The 15,995-nt window shown below is 25.5% G+C and overlaps 1 protein-coding gene across 2 annotated transcripts; it reads left to right on the top strand.

Annotated features, from left to right (window-relative positions):
• Window positions 1–2,609: 2,609 nt before the first annotated feature.
• Window positions 2,610–14,674, top strand: LOC122858905 (E3 ubiquitin-protein ligase RNF38-like). 2 transcript variants are annotated; one of them, XM_044162133.1, is made up of 7 exons: window positions 2,610–4,557; window positions 8,493–9,310; window positions 10,334–10,647; window positions 10,741–10,826; window positions 10,893–11,792; window positions 11,880–12,467; window positions 12,561–14,674. In XM_044162133.1, exons 2-7 carry the CDS (start codon window positions 9,036–9,038, stop codon window positions 12,633–12,635), a joined length of 2,238 nt encoding a protein of 745 aa, XP_044018068.1. In that variant the 5' UTR covers window positions 2,610–4,557; window positions 8,493–9,035; the 3' UTR covers window positions 12,636–14,674. The 2 variants fall into 2 exon arrangements, with proteins under 2 accessions (XP_044018068.1, XP_044018069.1); XM_044162134.1 differs by lacking the exon at window positions 8,493–9,310 and having other exon boundaries at window positions 2,613–4,557.
• The last annotated feature ends 1,321 nt before the right edge of the window (window positions 14,675–15,995 follow it).

Genomic DNA, 15,995 nt, shown 5'->3' with positions numbered 1-15,995 from the left:
ATTTGTGTAAACAAAAATAATCATAATTGTCACAAAAAAAAAAAAAAATAATAATAACGTTGGGCATATATTTTTTTTCTATTTATTAATGAATTGATAATTGCTCGTTACTTTCACTGCTCTATTGGTGTACATGTATAAAATATACATATTTATTTTCAAAAAAAATATATAAAATGCTTCTCGATCCTCGCTTGGGTAGACACAATTCAATAGATACCTGAGTTATTTTTTTTTCTATTTTTTTTCTATTTTTTTATACAAAAAAAAAATTGTAAATCTATGGGGCTTTTATATTTTTGCAACAATATTTTGTCGACTGCACATGTATATACAAAATAATGCTTTTATTTCATTATTATTATTATATATATTTCAACCACTTTACTGTAATAATTATTATATTATTATTATTTTTTTTTTTAATTTTAAAATCATCAAAAAAAAAATTATTTCCCATCACGCTGTATGATTTTGAATTTCTCAAATTTTTAAAAAATACTTAATCCTTTTTCATTATAAATTGTATATATATAATATTTTTTTTTAATGTTCTAATATTCTTATAATAATGTATAAAATGTTTTTTTTTTTAAATTTATTTTAAATATTATTAATATGAATTAATTGCACCAGGAAATGGTTCGTTTTTAGTTACCAGTTTACAAAGCATGGAGTAATAAATATATTATCAATATTTTTCGACTGTATTATTTATTTACTGATAAACAATATAATAAATATATTTATTTTATAATAAAATAATAATAATAATAAATAATATTTTATAATAAAACCTGTGTAATAATCCGCTTGGTGCCATGTTTTTTTTTTTTCATTATTTTTTAAATTTTATTTTCACGCTTAAATATTTCAATTAAATATTTTTAATTTGTACATCTGACTGCTGTTAATCGTAATGTAACTATTAGAATTCATTAAATAATGATGATGATGATGATGAACATTTAATGCAATTATAGAAAAAAAAAAAAAAAAAAACAAAATATATAAAAATTCATCAAAACGTCATGTAACAATATTTTTGTATTTAAAAAAAATAAATCGCAAGTGCAAGCACTATATTTTTAACATATAATTTTTATTAAATGTAAATATATTTTTTCACATTTTTATTCTTCAATGTGTTTATTACCCTTTCACCATTATAAATATATATTTCATTTCCTTGAATGATTTATTATTTTAATTATTCTATATTTTTTTTATTTTCATTGTGTACTTATTAATTTACAATATAATTTTTTGTTTTTTGTTTTTAATAATATAAAAGTTATTAATTTTTATATGCTATTTATAGATTTGTATTTAAATATATATTGTTAATAAATAATGAAAGAAAAAATAATTTTTTTTTCATATATACTGTGTGTTAGCTAAAAAAAAACAACAGTCGATATGCTAGATTTTAATCGAGCTAAAATGTAGTGCGCAGTAGTTACTTGCGCCAAGTAATATTAAATATATATATATTCACGAATGCAACTTTAATAATCCACTACTAAAAATCACATGTATATTATCCATCAAGAAAAAAAAAAAAAAAAGAAAAATTTGCACCTTATATTCCTTAAAATCCAATCAATCGTCTTTAGTGTTAAAAAAAAAAAAAAATATCAATTTTCCTTTTGAAAGAAAAACTATTAATAATCATCAAAGAGAGATTACCTTTTGAGGTACCAAAATCAATCATCATGGGATTGCTTTTATATATTTTTTCTTCCAAGCAAGTATATAATATATATAATAAAAATTTTTTAGCTATTTTTCGTTTGATAATACTCTTATCCTCTTAAAGCTCTTTTCCTCTCTTCCACAACGCATGCGCTGATAAACATTAAAACTTTAACTATATTAAATCATACATATATTATGCTTAAAAAAATATAATGTATATATGTTCCTGGCTTTTGTGTTTATTGTTAAAAAAAAAATCAAAAATCAAAAATATATCTCAATGAATGATATGAATTTTTTAAACTTTGCGAATATTTTTTTGGCTGCTTGATAGGTCGATAATATGGCTGTCTCTAGTTGGGGGTGGTTATTCACAAATAGGGGTTGATTGTAAATTGGGTACAAGTGTTTGTGTGTGTGTGTATCGGTGTGTGTATGCACTGACACATGATGAAGAACCCTAATCATACTGCGCCCCCTTTGACAAAGCATCCCTTTCACAACCCCATTCGCAATATATTCCCCTTTGGCTCACAAATTTTTCAACTGATAAGGGGTTACTCTCTAAACCCTTCCACAGTCATTGCACGTAATAGTATCATTTATGTATATATGTATATATATGAAATATTTTTACTTAAAAATATATACAAACCTGCTGTACACAGAATTAAAAGTCAACTTTCATTTTATATATTTTATTCCAAAGTTATTTAAAATAAAAATTTTTTTTTTTTTAGATAATTTATAATGTGTATATTGGTATGGATAACATACTGATAAGATTATATTATTCTTGTAAAGTTACGTAAAATATTTTTTAAATTATTTAGAGAAATTTTTTAGTATTTTATTTCATGTATGCTGTTGATTTGAGATAAAAATTTTGGTTTTATCTACAAAGAAAGTGGGATTATATGTATTTGATTTGAGATGAGGTATTATTTTTTGATGATTTTCGTGTGAAAAATTTCCCATTAGAGTGTATATATGCTTGCACGTGTTACAGCCATTACAAAAATACCATCTGGAAATTAATATTCAGACCCCAACGAAGATGCTACAATTGTAGTAATATAATCCCTGGATAGGACAAACTGTCGTTTGAATTTACAACCATCAGCCAGATATCTCGTATCAAATCCCCGGGTATTTTCCCCGGGCTTGTATAAAACCTTTATATATTTGATATATATATATTTTTTTTTTCATTTCAAAACTGTATTATCGACTCAATCATTTAACTCTGTTGATAAAAAAAATTTTACGCGTTAATTTAAATTAAATTGCGCCATCGTATTACGCGACAAACTTGAATTTAAAATAAAAAATATTTCCCATTACTTTAACCCAGGTTTTTTTTCTATTAAAAAAACTAGTAATGGTTTTTTTTATTTATTTTTTTTAAATAACGTTATCACTTGTTAAAAATGAAATAAATAAAATGATAAATTATTATCACGTGTGATATTACGATAAAAAAAAAAAAGGTATCAAATTTTTAAAACACATATTTACCATCTATCACATGTTGTAATTAGATGATGATGGGCGCGGTCTCATCCTGCTTCAAATAACCAGACTAAAATCAACTTCAAATACTATCCCTTTGTAAAAACGCGCTTATGACTGCGCATTTGACTCTGGTACTTCTCCTTTAAAACCCACCGAAAAATAATATTATTTTAAAAAAATTTTTTAAAGAAAATTAACAATTAATATACTATAAATTAATTAAATATAATTTCATTTTCTAATTCCAAGGGTTGAAGATGAAATGATACATTAAAAAAAAAAAAAAACAAAAAAAGAAATATATATTTACAAAATGAGTCATATAGAATTTATTGGGAACACAACAATGAAAAGGAAAAGTCTGCGGGCTCGATTTGAGTCTAGATACGATGTTGATTGCGTGTGTGTGTGTGTATATATTTATCTACATATACACATAATAAATAGATGAGGCGTGTGTGTGTGTGTTGTTTAACCCCTCTATCTTGCCTGCGGTGTATAGCCGAGTCTGGCTGAGTTGAGTGTGCACCACACGCTCTTTCCCCCTCTCTACCTCGCTCTTTATTAATTTATCTTGCTTGCTCTTGTTAAATTACTATATCTATCCTTTTCATCCTTGTCATTTCCCAACCACCCAACCGAGCGGTCTTTGGGTCGAACCAAAGAGAAGAACCGTCACTGGCTTCAGTCTGCTTCAGTCCGTCGCGCGCAACTGTCGATCCGTGTTGCCTTTGGCTCCGGCGCAACCAACGGCACTCTCTTACAAATTTTTTTTTTTTTTTTTTTTTTTTATATTTATTTTAGTTTTTTTTTCTGTTCTTTTCATCTTCTTATTATCATATATATACATTTAAAGAAATTAAACATTCTCAACTCAAATATACGTGAAATTTTTTTTTTTACTTTTTTTTTTTTGTTTATAAAAAATTCACGTGACAATGTTAAAATGTTGGTGATTATTTAATTGATAAAAAAAAAAAATTAAATTTTGACACATTGTGTCGTGTGTTAGTATTAATATTTACAACAAAAAAAATATTAAAAACATTATTATATATTTGTTTATAATCGTAGATGTAAATTGTTGATTTTTTTTTTTAAATTTAATTTAAAAAATGTGTTTAATTACGTGGGAGATATTGTGATGTATTAAAGACACCCTAGTATTATTGTGTGTGTGTATGTGTAATATTATTATTTTATTGAGAAAATTTTTTATCTAAAATACCATTGCTTTAAACACGGATCCTTCACGCTGTCCTCATCATCATCATCACCACCATCACCGTCATTGTCATCATCCGTTGTTGAAATGACGGCAACGAGGGAATGTTATCCCATACGGTAGGCCACATATCCCAAAAAAAAAAAATACACAAAATCACATTGTTCTCATTTTTCGTTTATTTATTTATTTATTTTTTTTACATTGTTATTGTTTTTCTTTTTCTTTTTTTTTTACTCATAAATACACATTTCTTGTGATTCAATAATGTTTGGCTTTATTTACCTTTTTATATACATTTGAGTAATAATATAAATAAATAAATAAAAAAACTTTTTATTTACATCAAAATGAGGAAAATGTAAATAAATAAAAATATGACACATGTGAATGAGAGAATGAAACAGAAGAGACAAGAGAGAATGAACATGCGCGGTTATTCGAATTTTTAAAATATTTTTATTTTGAAATATTCAAAATTGGACATCTGAGAATTATTATTATTATTATTATTTATAAAAAGCATGTGCAAATATTTTACATTTGCGTGGGTACATGTGTTGGGTATTTTATTTATTTATTTTCTTATTTAATATGGGGTCAACGACGACGATCAGGGACGAGGCATTTCCGGTTTTTTATATGACTACACATCGAGCCTACCGATTTGATTAAAAAAAAAAAAAAAAAAAACCTTCAAGCATTTTATTGATTATTTAATAAATTATCAAATTTATATTTTCACCATGTGCATACATTGTTTGATCAATACTTGATAATTTTTTAAAAATACTTGCAATATATTTATTTTTTTAAAAAAAAATATTATTAAGCAAAAATTTAATAAATATTTATTTTAAATAATATAAACGAAAGTATATATAGATAATATAAAATTACAACGGTGTGAGGTTTTTTATTTAAAAAATAAAAATAATCAACTCTCACTTTTCATAATGCAAGTAGAATATAATAGTAAGACACGTTGCATCAAGGAGAAAAGTAAAAAAAAAAAAAAAAATACTATTGACGCAATTGTGACTGAGTAGTAAAGCAATGAATACAAATTGAATCAACGAAATATTATGGCAATACACTATTTTGGAAATTAAAAAAAGATGGAATAAAATTAAGCTGAGGAAAAAATTTTTGTACAAGTTGCATAGTCTGCATATGATAAAATGAAAAAAAAAAAAAATATATAAGGCATCAGCTGCGAGCCGTATGTCACATGTACGCGTATATAATTCAATATATGTATGCGAATGTTGGTGCGAGATGTGTAAAGACGTGTATATAAAGGAGGGTCAGGCAGGTGGTGCGATTGACGATGATGCTACACCTGGGGCTCTACCTCGAAGGAAGACTGTACAATGTACACGTATATATTTTTTTTTATTTTTTATTTTCTTGCAAATATACCTCAACTTGCAGTATATTCGTATAAATACATTTATATATATTTATTCCCCCTTTTTTCTTTTTTTTACTCATCACAAGAAACCTTGTACATACACTACTCTTTTTTTTTTTTTTTTTTCATTTTTCAATATCATCGAGACACACCCACACACATACACGTCAGCTGAATAATATAATCATCAATATTTTTTTTTTTTTTCAAGATAAAAATTTAGATAATTTTTTATTATCAAATGTAATGTTTATAAAAATATTCTTGTGTTTTTTAGTTGGTTTTTATTATTGGATAGAAAAATTTAAATATTTTTGTGAGGAAAAAAAATTAATTTATGATTTCGTTGATGATTTTGTAATCGATTGGGAAATTTTATTTTTTTTTTTTTTTGATCGTCATTATTATAATCTGCGTGAGTATTATAGTTTCAAGAAATATATAATGAAATATTGAAAGTAATTGTTTTCTAATTCAGATAGATAATTTAGACAGCGTGAAATTCTAAGTAAAAAAAAAAAATAATTTTACACACAATTTCAAGGTTTTTTTTTGTAGAAATAAAAAAAAATAAATATATATATTGAAAAAATGTTTAGAAAACTAGAGGTTACTATAATTTTCAAAAGAATATTTTTTTTTTTTTTTTCAAATAAATTATCGTTAAGGTCATTCAAGTAGCATGAAAATTTTAACGAAATCGAAATCGAAATGTTTTTTTTTTCGACAAAGAAAAAATAAATTTCTCGACCAGTGTAAATTCAAGAGTGTAGATTTAGGTACACAAGAATGTTTTAAAAATGTTGCTAACATTTTTATATATTTTTTTCATTTTATTTTTGATGGACTCATAGCTTGAGAATTTCAATTTTACTCATCTTGGTTTTGCTCTTGGGGATCTGTTGAATAGTGGGGCCAAGTTGTTAAGATATCGAATATATCTTTTACTTTTTGAAAAGCCTCGATACAGGTATATACATCCAAATGATCCTTTTTGTTAAATACATATAGCTTATACAATTTTCTTTTTTTTTCATCTACCTGCTCTCCTCTCTCCTCTTTCAAAAATAAAAAAAAAAAGCATTGTTACTGTCAGTGAACGTCTATCAAGACCTTCATTTTATTTAACATCCTAAAGAAAGCAACACATCACTTTATATATTTTTTTTTCTACCTTTTTACTTTTTAAATAATGAAAACGAATATGTGTATACCTGGACACACTACAGAGAGAGAGACACCTCAATTTTTTCCCCAAATAAAAAATGAAAAAGCCAAGCTAGAAATGAACAAAAATATCTTTCGAAATATATTCAAAAAAATATTAAATTATTAATAATAATTATTATTATTAATCAAGCTTACATTTAATTTAATATTTTTAATAATAATATAATTTTTTTTTTAAATATCTATATGTCAAAATGTGTGTTGGGTGCAGGTTTTAAAGGTATACAACTATAAACTGGTTTTTGTATATAAAAGATGCATCCCAAGACTTGGTTGGGTCTGAGCAAGTCTTTTTATTTATACAACTACTACAACAACTACAACAACTATTTTTTGATATAAATAAAATAAATATACATGTGTGTGTTGTGTATATTTAATGTGATTGTAGTTGAGATATATTTTTGTTGGTTTCGTTGATGCTAGCCAAAAGCAACGGGGCCCTCAATTCCGGTCCACTTTAATCGTTTCCTTGGATATATTTTTTGTTTCTTGGGACATGTTTAAATTTTTTACTGATGTATATTGTCTATATGTACAATCATTACCTACTCCATCATCATCATCATCATCATCAACAATACAGCATTGTATAATACACGCGATATATTTTTTATTTTATATTTTTTCAATCCCTCGAATAGTTTCTCTGGTTTCTTGGTTTTTTAAAATTTTTTTCCATCACCATCTGGCCGCAGACATCAATTTTCTGGTATTATTGTAACCTCCAGGGCCAGTTTCTTTATCAAACAAAAAAACTTCACTGGCCCATTCCATCTTTTCTTCTCAATATCCTCTCAATTTTTTATATTTTTTTTTACTTATTCTTGGTCCTCCATCATCATCATCATGACCACCATCATTAAAATCAACACAATATCCTTCTTCCTCTCTAATATTTCATCTTTTGTGTGTATGATTTTTTTTTATTTCATTCCCAAAACTTATTTTGTTAATGTTTCTTTGATTTTTGATTGCTTTAATACTCACTAGAACAAATTTTAAGCACGCTATTTTGAAAAAAATTATTATAAAGTTGTTTTTTTTTTTTCATTTCTAATATATTAATATATTTTTCTCAGCATGCATGATAATCTTCTCTGGTGCTTGAATATCCATGTTTTTTTTTTTAAATAATTTATTATAAACATAAAGAGGATTATAAAAAAAATTTCATAGGAAAAATGAAAAATAAAATGAGAGAAAAGCGAGAATTGAGAAAGCTCAAAATGTTAGCTCATCAAAAAAAACATTAGCCTGGATTATGATATTTTATTGTATATAATAAATATGTATATTTTAATATCACTAATAATCATGATTATTTTTAATAAAAAAAAAAGAAAAAAAAAAAAAAAATTAAATATATATATATTTGCTTGATAATGCAGTGTGTAAATGACTTGCCAGGTTGTTGTTGGCCCTCGACAGCTGAATTTTGTGAGAGACCATTAAGAAGAGAAGAAGCGTAATATATATATGTGGTGATATAGGAGTATAGGACATATAGCACACGATAGTAAGAGAGCCTCGAAGCGATTTTGTCGAGGAGACGCCCAGGCACTTCTGGTTGCCAACCACCAGCATATAGTGTGCCTGAACTGCCTTGTTCATGTTGGGGGACATATAGACACATACACAGCCCAGCCAAAAGGGGGAATGTTGAAAAGCAAATGAGAGAGTAGTATACAAGTTATAAAATAGAGAAGAAAATAAATGCTGAAGAGAGGATAATAATAATAATAATAAAAACCCAAAAAACCAGAGAGAAAGAAAAAAAAAAATCCCAACAACGAAGGAGAGAATTAGATCCCCAGGAGGAAGAGAAAGACCCAAAAAAAAAAAATAGAAAAAAAAGGGATAAAAATTGAGTGAGGAAAAGGAAAGGACGAATATAAAAATATAAAAAATAAAATATATAAGAGGGGAAGAATAAAAAGGGCGAGGGATAAAATGAACGGACCGGGTAATCATCAACATCGGGGCATGGGTATGCAGGCGAGATACAGAAATGTTGGTGGAGGTGGTGGTGTTGGTGGAGTTGGCGGAGGAGGTGGAGGTAGTGGTTCAACAACAGGACCTATGAATCGTTCAGCACCATCAAGCCACACTCGTTCTGGCTGGCATCCCCTCAATCAACATGCCAACCAGCATACCCAACACAATCAGCAACAGCAGTACAAGGAGTACCCCTATCGCCAGGGATCTTCATCACGTTATCACAATGGGTACCCTTTTATCCATTTAAAATATATATATAATCATATATGTATTTTTTATAAAAATCATTAAAACACATTATTGTTATACTACTCAGTTATATAAAGCAAAAATAATCATTAATATATACACACGCTTTAATCGAAATAAATAAAAATGAATAGAAAAAAAAAAATATATACAAAAATACATTGGGTTGTAGTACTTGTGATGTTGATGATAACATGAAATTTGATATACTGAGAGAGAATATAATTAGAAAATTTAATCATCATGATATTGATATTTTTTTAAATTTTAAATTTGATTAATTTTTGAATCTTCATTGGATTCAACAGTTAAAAACTTTACTCAGTCGAAATTTTTTGGAAATCGAAACACAGCTTTGACTTTTTTTCTCGATGCTTGGATTTTTTTTTTTATCTTTTTTTTTGCATTTAATCATTTATAGTTAATAATAATAATTTTTTTTTTTTTTATTACACTATAATTTTTAATTTCTATTTTATCATTTGCATGTTGATTATAATTTATTATTTCTATTTTAATTATTATTGTTGATTACTATTTTATATCATTATTAATTTGGGAAAAAAAAAATCATAAAATTCACAGTGGATGCAATTAAATGTGCCAGTTAAACTCAAATAAAATCAATCGATTTTACTCTTTTTTTTTTTTAATAACTATTATTAAACACGTGGCTGTGAATTAAAAAATTCATATTTTATTCATTGTAACACTATTTTTATTTGAAAATATATAGATAACTTTTTGAGCATGTATTTGGGGTTTTAGTTAACATTTTTAATTTTTTTTATGTAATACAATAATAACACAATAATAATTATCAATAAATTGTGATGCTATTTTAATAATTTAAAAACTAAAAATACACACAAAATAAATATATAATAAAACTTATTTTTGGCTTGAAATATAATAACATAATTAAAATTGACATATCATGCTTGTAAAATAATGATAATAAAATTATAAAAATAACAATTGTTTTATTTTTTTTTTTTTAGGGATTGTCCTGGAGTAGGTACATCATCAGGTCCATCAGCTAAAGATATTTATCATGGTGGTGTAGGTGGTCCAAGTGTTGGTTATAAAACAAATTCCCAACAACATCCACAACAATCAAGAGTACAAGTACCAATTCAACCATTACCATCATCACATTTTTCACAAGAACCAAGTGGACAACAACAAAATTCTCCACCACTTAGATTAAATATTTGTGGACAAGAAAATACAATGAGAAGTCCACTTATAAATATCAATGCTGGTCTTGGTCCAGGTAGTGTTGTTGAAATGGATTATCGTAGATCTTCACAAGGTAAAAATTAAAATATTAATAATAATATAAACAATAATCATGAAAATTTTAAAAATAAATTAATAATAATTATTTAATTTATATTTTTGATAGCAACTAATCAAATACCAATGAGTCCTGTTCAAATTCAGCCATCACCACCGTACTATCGACAGCCAAGTCAAGATGATGGCAGAAAAGTAAATATACTAATTTTCATTAAAGTAATTCAACTAATAATAATTGATTTAATTTAATTATTTTAGAGTGAATCACCATCACGTAAACGTCGTAGAATATCAAGAAATGGTGCTGTATCAGGAATGGATGTACAAGAACCAACACCATCAACACCAACACCACCATTACATACAAATACAACACCATGGGATATATCACAAGCACCACAACGTAGATCACCACGTAATCATTTAAGTACACGTGGTAGTCCACCAATTAGAAATCGTTATACACGTTATTCTGAATCATTTGCATTATCATATCCATTTTTACCACCTGGTATACATAATCAACATCCAACAATTCATAATTCACATCATAGTATACATGGACAACATCATAATATACACAATTCACATCATAGTTTACATAATGGACATCATAATATTCATAGTGCACATCATAATATACATAATGCACATCAAAATCATCAACATCATCAATTAAATAATGGACATCATCCACAACAAGGTACAAATGGTCCAGTTGTTGTTGAAGTTGGACAAGTTGGTGTATCAAGTCTTGGTGTAACTGTTAGTGGTGAACCAATATGGCATCCACAACCAACTGGTTATAGAATTCCATGTCAATTACATGGTATTTATACACCAACTGGTGCACATGCATTTGCTCATTCTTGTCAAGTACCACATCATCACCATCATCATCATCATCACCATGGACATTATACAACTGGTCATCCTGTTCATAATTTAATTGGTTCATCACCACGTGGATATCCAACACAAATTGGTGGTGGTAGTGGTGGTAATAGTGCTGGTAGTGGTGGTGTCGGCGGTGCTGGAGTTGGTGGAGGTGGTGGTGTTACAATTAATCCTCATACTCATCCACATTTACAACCTCATCAACCTCCACAAACTGTTCATACGACGCATTATCCAACTCATCATCAATTGCCACAACAGGTAATTTAATTTAAATATTTTTGATTTAAAAATTTTTTTGTAACAATTAATATTAATATTATTCATATGTTTTTTTTTATTCAACAGAGAGATGTTGAATTAGAACTCATTGAATCACATCTTCATCATCGAGTTCAAAATAGTGGTCCACAAATGCAATTACCACATTCATATTCACCACCAACATTGACACAAGTATCAACACCACCACCATTATTTTTATCTGAAACAAGAAGTAATCAATTGGAAATGTTACAATCAAGAGCAAGAAGAGCAACAGCAAATGCTAGAAGACAAAGAACAAATAGATGGCGTGGTACACCACCATTACCACCAACTGGTTATCCTGGTTTATTATTACATTTTTTGGCAATGTTTAGTAATCCACCATTGTCACCATATAGCCAAGCTGAATTATCATCACCTGAATCAGCTGAAACTGAAAATTATGAAGCATTATTATCATTGGCTGAACGTTTAGGTGAAGCTAAGCCAAGAGGACTAACACGAGCTGAAGTTGAACAATTACCATCATATAAATTTAATGCTGAAACACATCAAGGTGATCAGACAAATTGTGTTGTTTGTATGTGTGATTTTGAAGCACCACAATCACTCAGAGTATTACCATGCTCACATGAATTTCATGCCAAGTGTATTGACAAATGGTTAAAGGTAAAAATCATTTATTTATTTATTTATTTTTTAGAAAATTTAATTATATATCTATTAATTGTTGTCATTGTTTTTTTTTTTGTTTTTCATCAGTCAAATCGTACTTGTCCAATTTGTCGTGGTGATGCTGGTGAATATTTTACCAATAATGATACAACAAGTGATTGACCAACGTCTCAACAAATACCTTAGCGTCAAGAATCATTTTTACAAAGATTTCGCGTTCCAATTTTCACACTAGTGGTTTGTGCAAATCCGTGTGGTTGACGTTGTAAGTTATTTCCTCATCGAGATTTATAAAAAAACACTATAATTATTTGGCCAAGCATTTTAATAATCAAATTGTGAATAAATTCAACAATTTATTTTCATTCTAATATAATACTAAGTACTACTGCCTTGGTCAATGTGTATTTTTCTCTTAAAATTATCTAATTTTTTTTTTTTCTATTTGCGATTAGTTGTTGTGTGCGTGCGTGCGTGCGTATTTAGCACTATATAAATTTCTTGAATTAAATATTTCCATTTTGTACTATTTAGTAATAATAAAAAATAATATAATTATTTTTATTTTGTTAAAAAAAAAATAATATTTAAAAAAAAAAAACAAAAAATAGTCTAGAACGATGGAATTAATACGAATAATTGTCATTTAGTCAAACAACCCCACTGTACATATTAAATAACAATAATAGCTAAACAACATATATTTTTTTTTTCTTTTTCTTCGCTCTATTATAATTTCATTATTACAATTATTATTATTTAAACATTCGCTTTGCACAAGAGTAAATTCGAGAGACACAATAATAGAAAATTAAAAAAAAAAAATTCCTGATACAATAAAAGCAAAATTAATTAAAAAAAAAAGAAACATTAATAAATATAATTGAGACACCACATAGACCATCTTGATAAACAATATAGTTTTTATAAATTTCAAATTAGCTAAAAGTCAATTGATTATTTATGATGATTCCCTTGATAAATATTTAAAAACAAAAAATATTAAAAGGAAAAATTGAGAGTAGTAATTCAGTTTCCTGTTCATCTACCTCCAGTTGAAACATATTTAATAAAATTATAAATATATTTTGTATATATAAATAAACAATGAAAAATAAATAAATTAAAAAATAATAATCAATAAATAAACAAATGAGCAAGTATAAATATTTATAAAAAAAAAAAAAAGCAATAAAATAGCTCAGTATTTATTGAAAGTATTATTCAAATTTTTGTTGTTTTCTTTAATTGAGATGGTTTAACTGGTGTCTCTTTTTAATAATTAAAAATTAATTTAATTTATCGTTCAAAATATATTCATGATAATAATAATAATTGGTCTCATCGGGTGCCTTTGTCGTACTAACCAAATGATATAGAAACAAATCGAAATAAAATAAAAAACCAAAAAATATATAAAATGAATAGTAAAAGAAAATACAAAAAGGTACAAATGCCATATACGTAATGAAAAAATGAAAAAACAATTTATTTTGATGATTGAAATTAAAGGTAAAAATAAACAATTACATAAATCATTTCCATTGATTTTAGGGGCCCTTTATTATATTAAAATTTTTTGAATTTAAAAAGACATTTTGATGTTTAAAAAAATAATTATGATATACATATCATTTAGTTTTCTTTTTTTGTATTTTGTTTTAACTTTTTTTATATAAACAATTATATTGTTTTTATGTTTCATTTTTATACGTTGATTGAGCTTTGTCGTGTTATTTAAAATATAATTGCTTTTCAACTGCTTAGGATAATTTTTAAATGAAATTAACAAAATGAAAATTTAATAAAAAGGGGCGAGCGTTCGATGACATTAGAGAGCACTTTATCAAGATAACAATAATGAAAAAAAAAAACATGTTCATTGCTTTGTACAATTTTATGAATATATTTTGATAAATTTTTTGGTACCAAGTACCACAAATTGATCACGAATGCAATGTAAATATACTGTGATACACATGTTGTTTGCTTCAAAAGTTGAGCAATTTGTTTCTTTTTTTTTTTTTCTTTATTATATTATTATTTGTTTATTTTTATCTTTTTTTTATTGTATTGATTGATAATGATAAGCAATATACTTTACTATCGCTTAATCCTTGAATAAACGTGCAATTTTTTTAATGAAAAAATTTAAAATAAAATGTCTGTGTTATGCTCGTTTAAATCTAGCGCTACGTCCCTTGTTAAGCTTAATTATATCATTTTTATTACTATTATTATTTGGTAGATATATTGTCATTATTTTATTAGATAAATTTAATTTTTTTACAAGTAGCAAGGACTCAATTCATTGTTTCATTTATTTAAAAAATTGAAACATGGAAATTCTTTTTTTCTTTTGGTCCTTGGCACGATTCTTTTTTCATTTTTTTTTGAAAAATACAAACTTGAACAATATAAAAAATATATTTAAAAAAGGTCTAACTATTGTAATACTATAAAGTTATATAGAATTCACTCAAAAATTGTAAAACAAGTTCAAACGAAAATTTTTTTAAAAACTGTTTAAATACAAAAAAAAAAAATATTATTAATAATAAAAGCCTACTGGTATAGACATGCAGCCCAAACACATTCTTACGTACAAAAATTGAAAATTTAAAAAATATTTAATAAAACTAGATAAAAAAAAAATATATATATAAAAAAAAAAAATTCAAATTTAAAAAGAAAAACAAAAAATAATAAAAGAAAAATAATAAATAAATAAATACATATGTTGGTTAATATATTAACTTGAAATTTATAAAAATAATTAATTACAATAATTGATAATATTGTTTTTCAAAAATATTTATTTATTTATTATTTTTTTTTTTTTTCGCACGTGTGATTAATTTATCCTACATCAAAATGCTTTTTTCTTATGGTGCTTTTTTGTTGAAACAATAATTAAATTTCATAAATTAAAAACTTTGAAAAATTAATTTTTTTTTTCTATTTCGTTAATGAATATTATAAAATGAGAATAATTTATTATAATTTTTTACATTATATAAAGACTAATTAATTAATTAATTGATTTATCATAAATCTTAAATCTCACTATTGTCTTTCATTGTTAATTAAATATTCAAAAATTAATTTTACAAACCTGGAAATAAATTCAACGTCGTTGCTACTAATTAAGAAATCTTTTCTTTTTTTTTTTTCATTTTTTAAATATAATTTTAGTTTTAAATAAGAGACATTGTCTTCAATTATTTAATTAGTTATTCTTTATTGTTTATTTACATATGTTATATTAATCATAAACATTATTGTTTAGAGAAAAAAAAATTAATTAAAAATGCTATTGAATTTATTATTATTTCTTATTTTTAATTATTTTTTTTTTTTTTCGTTTAATAAATTGTTGTTAATCGCGCGATTATTATTATTATTAAGTTTGAATTAAAATTAAGTTGATTACATCAATGTCAAATAATTAAATTAAATTTCATTTTTTTTTATAATTTAATGTAATTATTATTTAGGTATATTTGTTAATTAATTTTTTTC

The sequence above is a fragment of the Aphidius gifuensis genome, linkage group LG6 (assembly GCF_014905175.1).
Source record: "Aphidius gifuensis isolate YNYX2018 linkage group LG6, ASM1490517v1, whole genome shotgun sequence".
NCBI classification, from domain to species: domain Eukaryota; kingdom Metazoa; phylum Arthropoda; class Insecta; order Hymenoptera; family Braconidae; genus Aphidius; species Aphidius gifuensis.
Note: the sequence above shows the minus strand (reverse complement) of the source record. Positions and strands in the feature narration are given on the sequence as shown.

What these genes read in the sequence shown, in the direction of transcription:
- LOC122858905 (XM_044162133.1), top strand. Translation starts at nt 9,036, where the DNA reads ATGAACGGACCGGGTAATCATCAACATCGGGGCATGGGTATGCAGGCG. An exon ending in TCATCACGTTATCACAATGG is followed by an intron (nt 9,311 to 10,333) that starts GTACCCTTTTAT and finishes TTTTTTTTTTAG; the next exon opens with GGATTGTCCTGGAGTAGGTA. An exon ending in GTATTGACAAATGGTTAAAG is followed by an intron (nt 12,468 to 12,560) that starts GTAAAAATCATT and finishes GTTTTTCATCAG; the next exon opens with TCAAATCGTACTTGTCCAAT.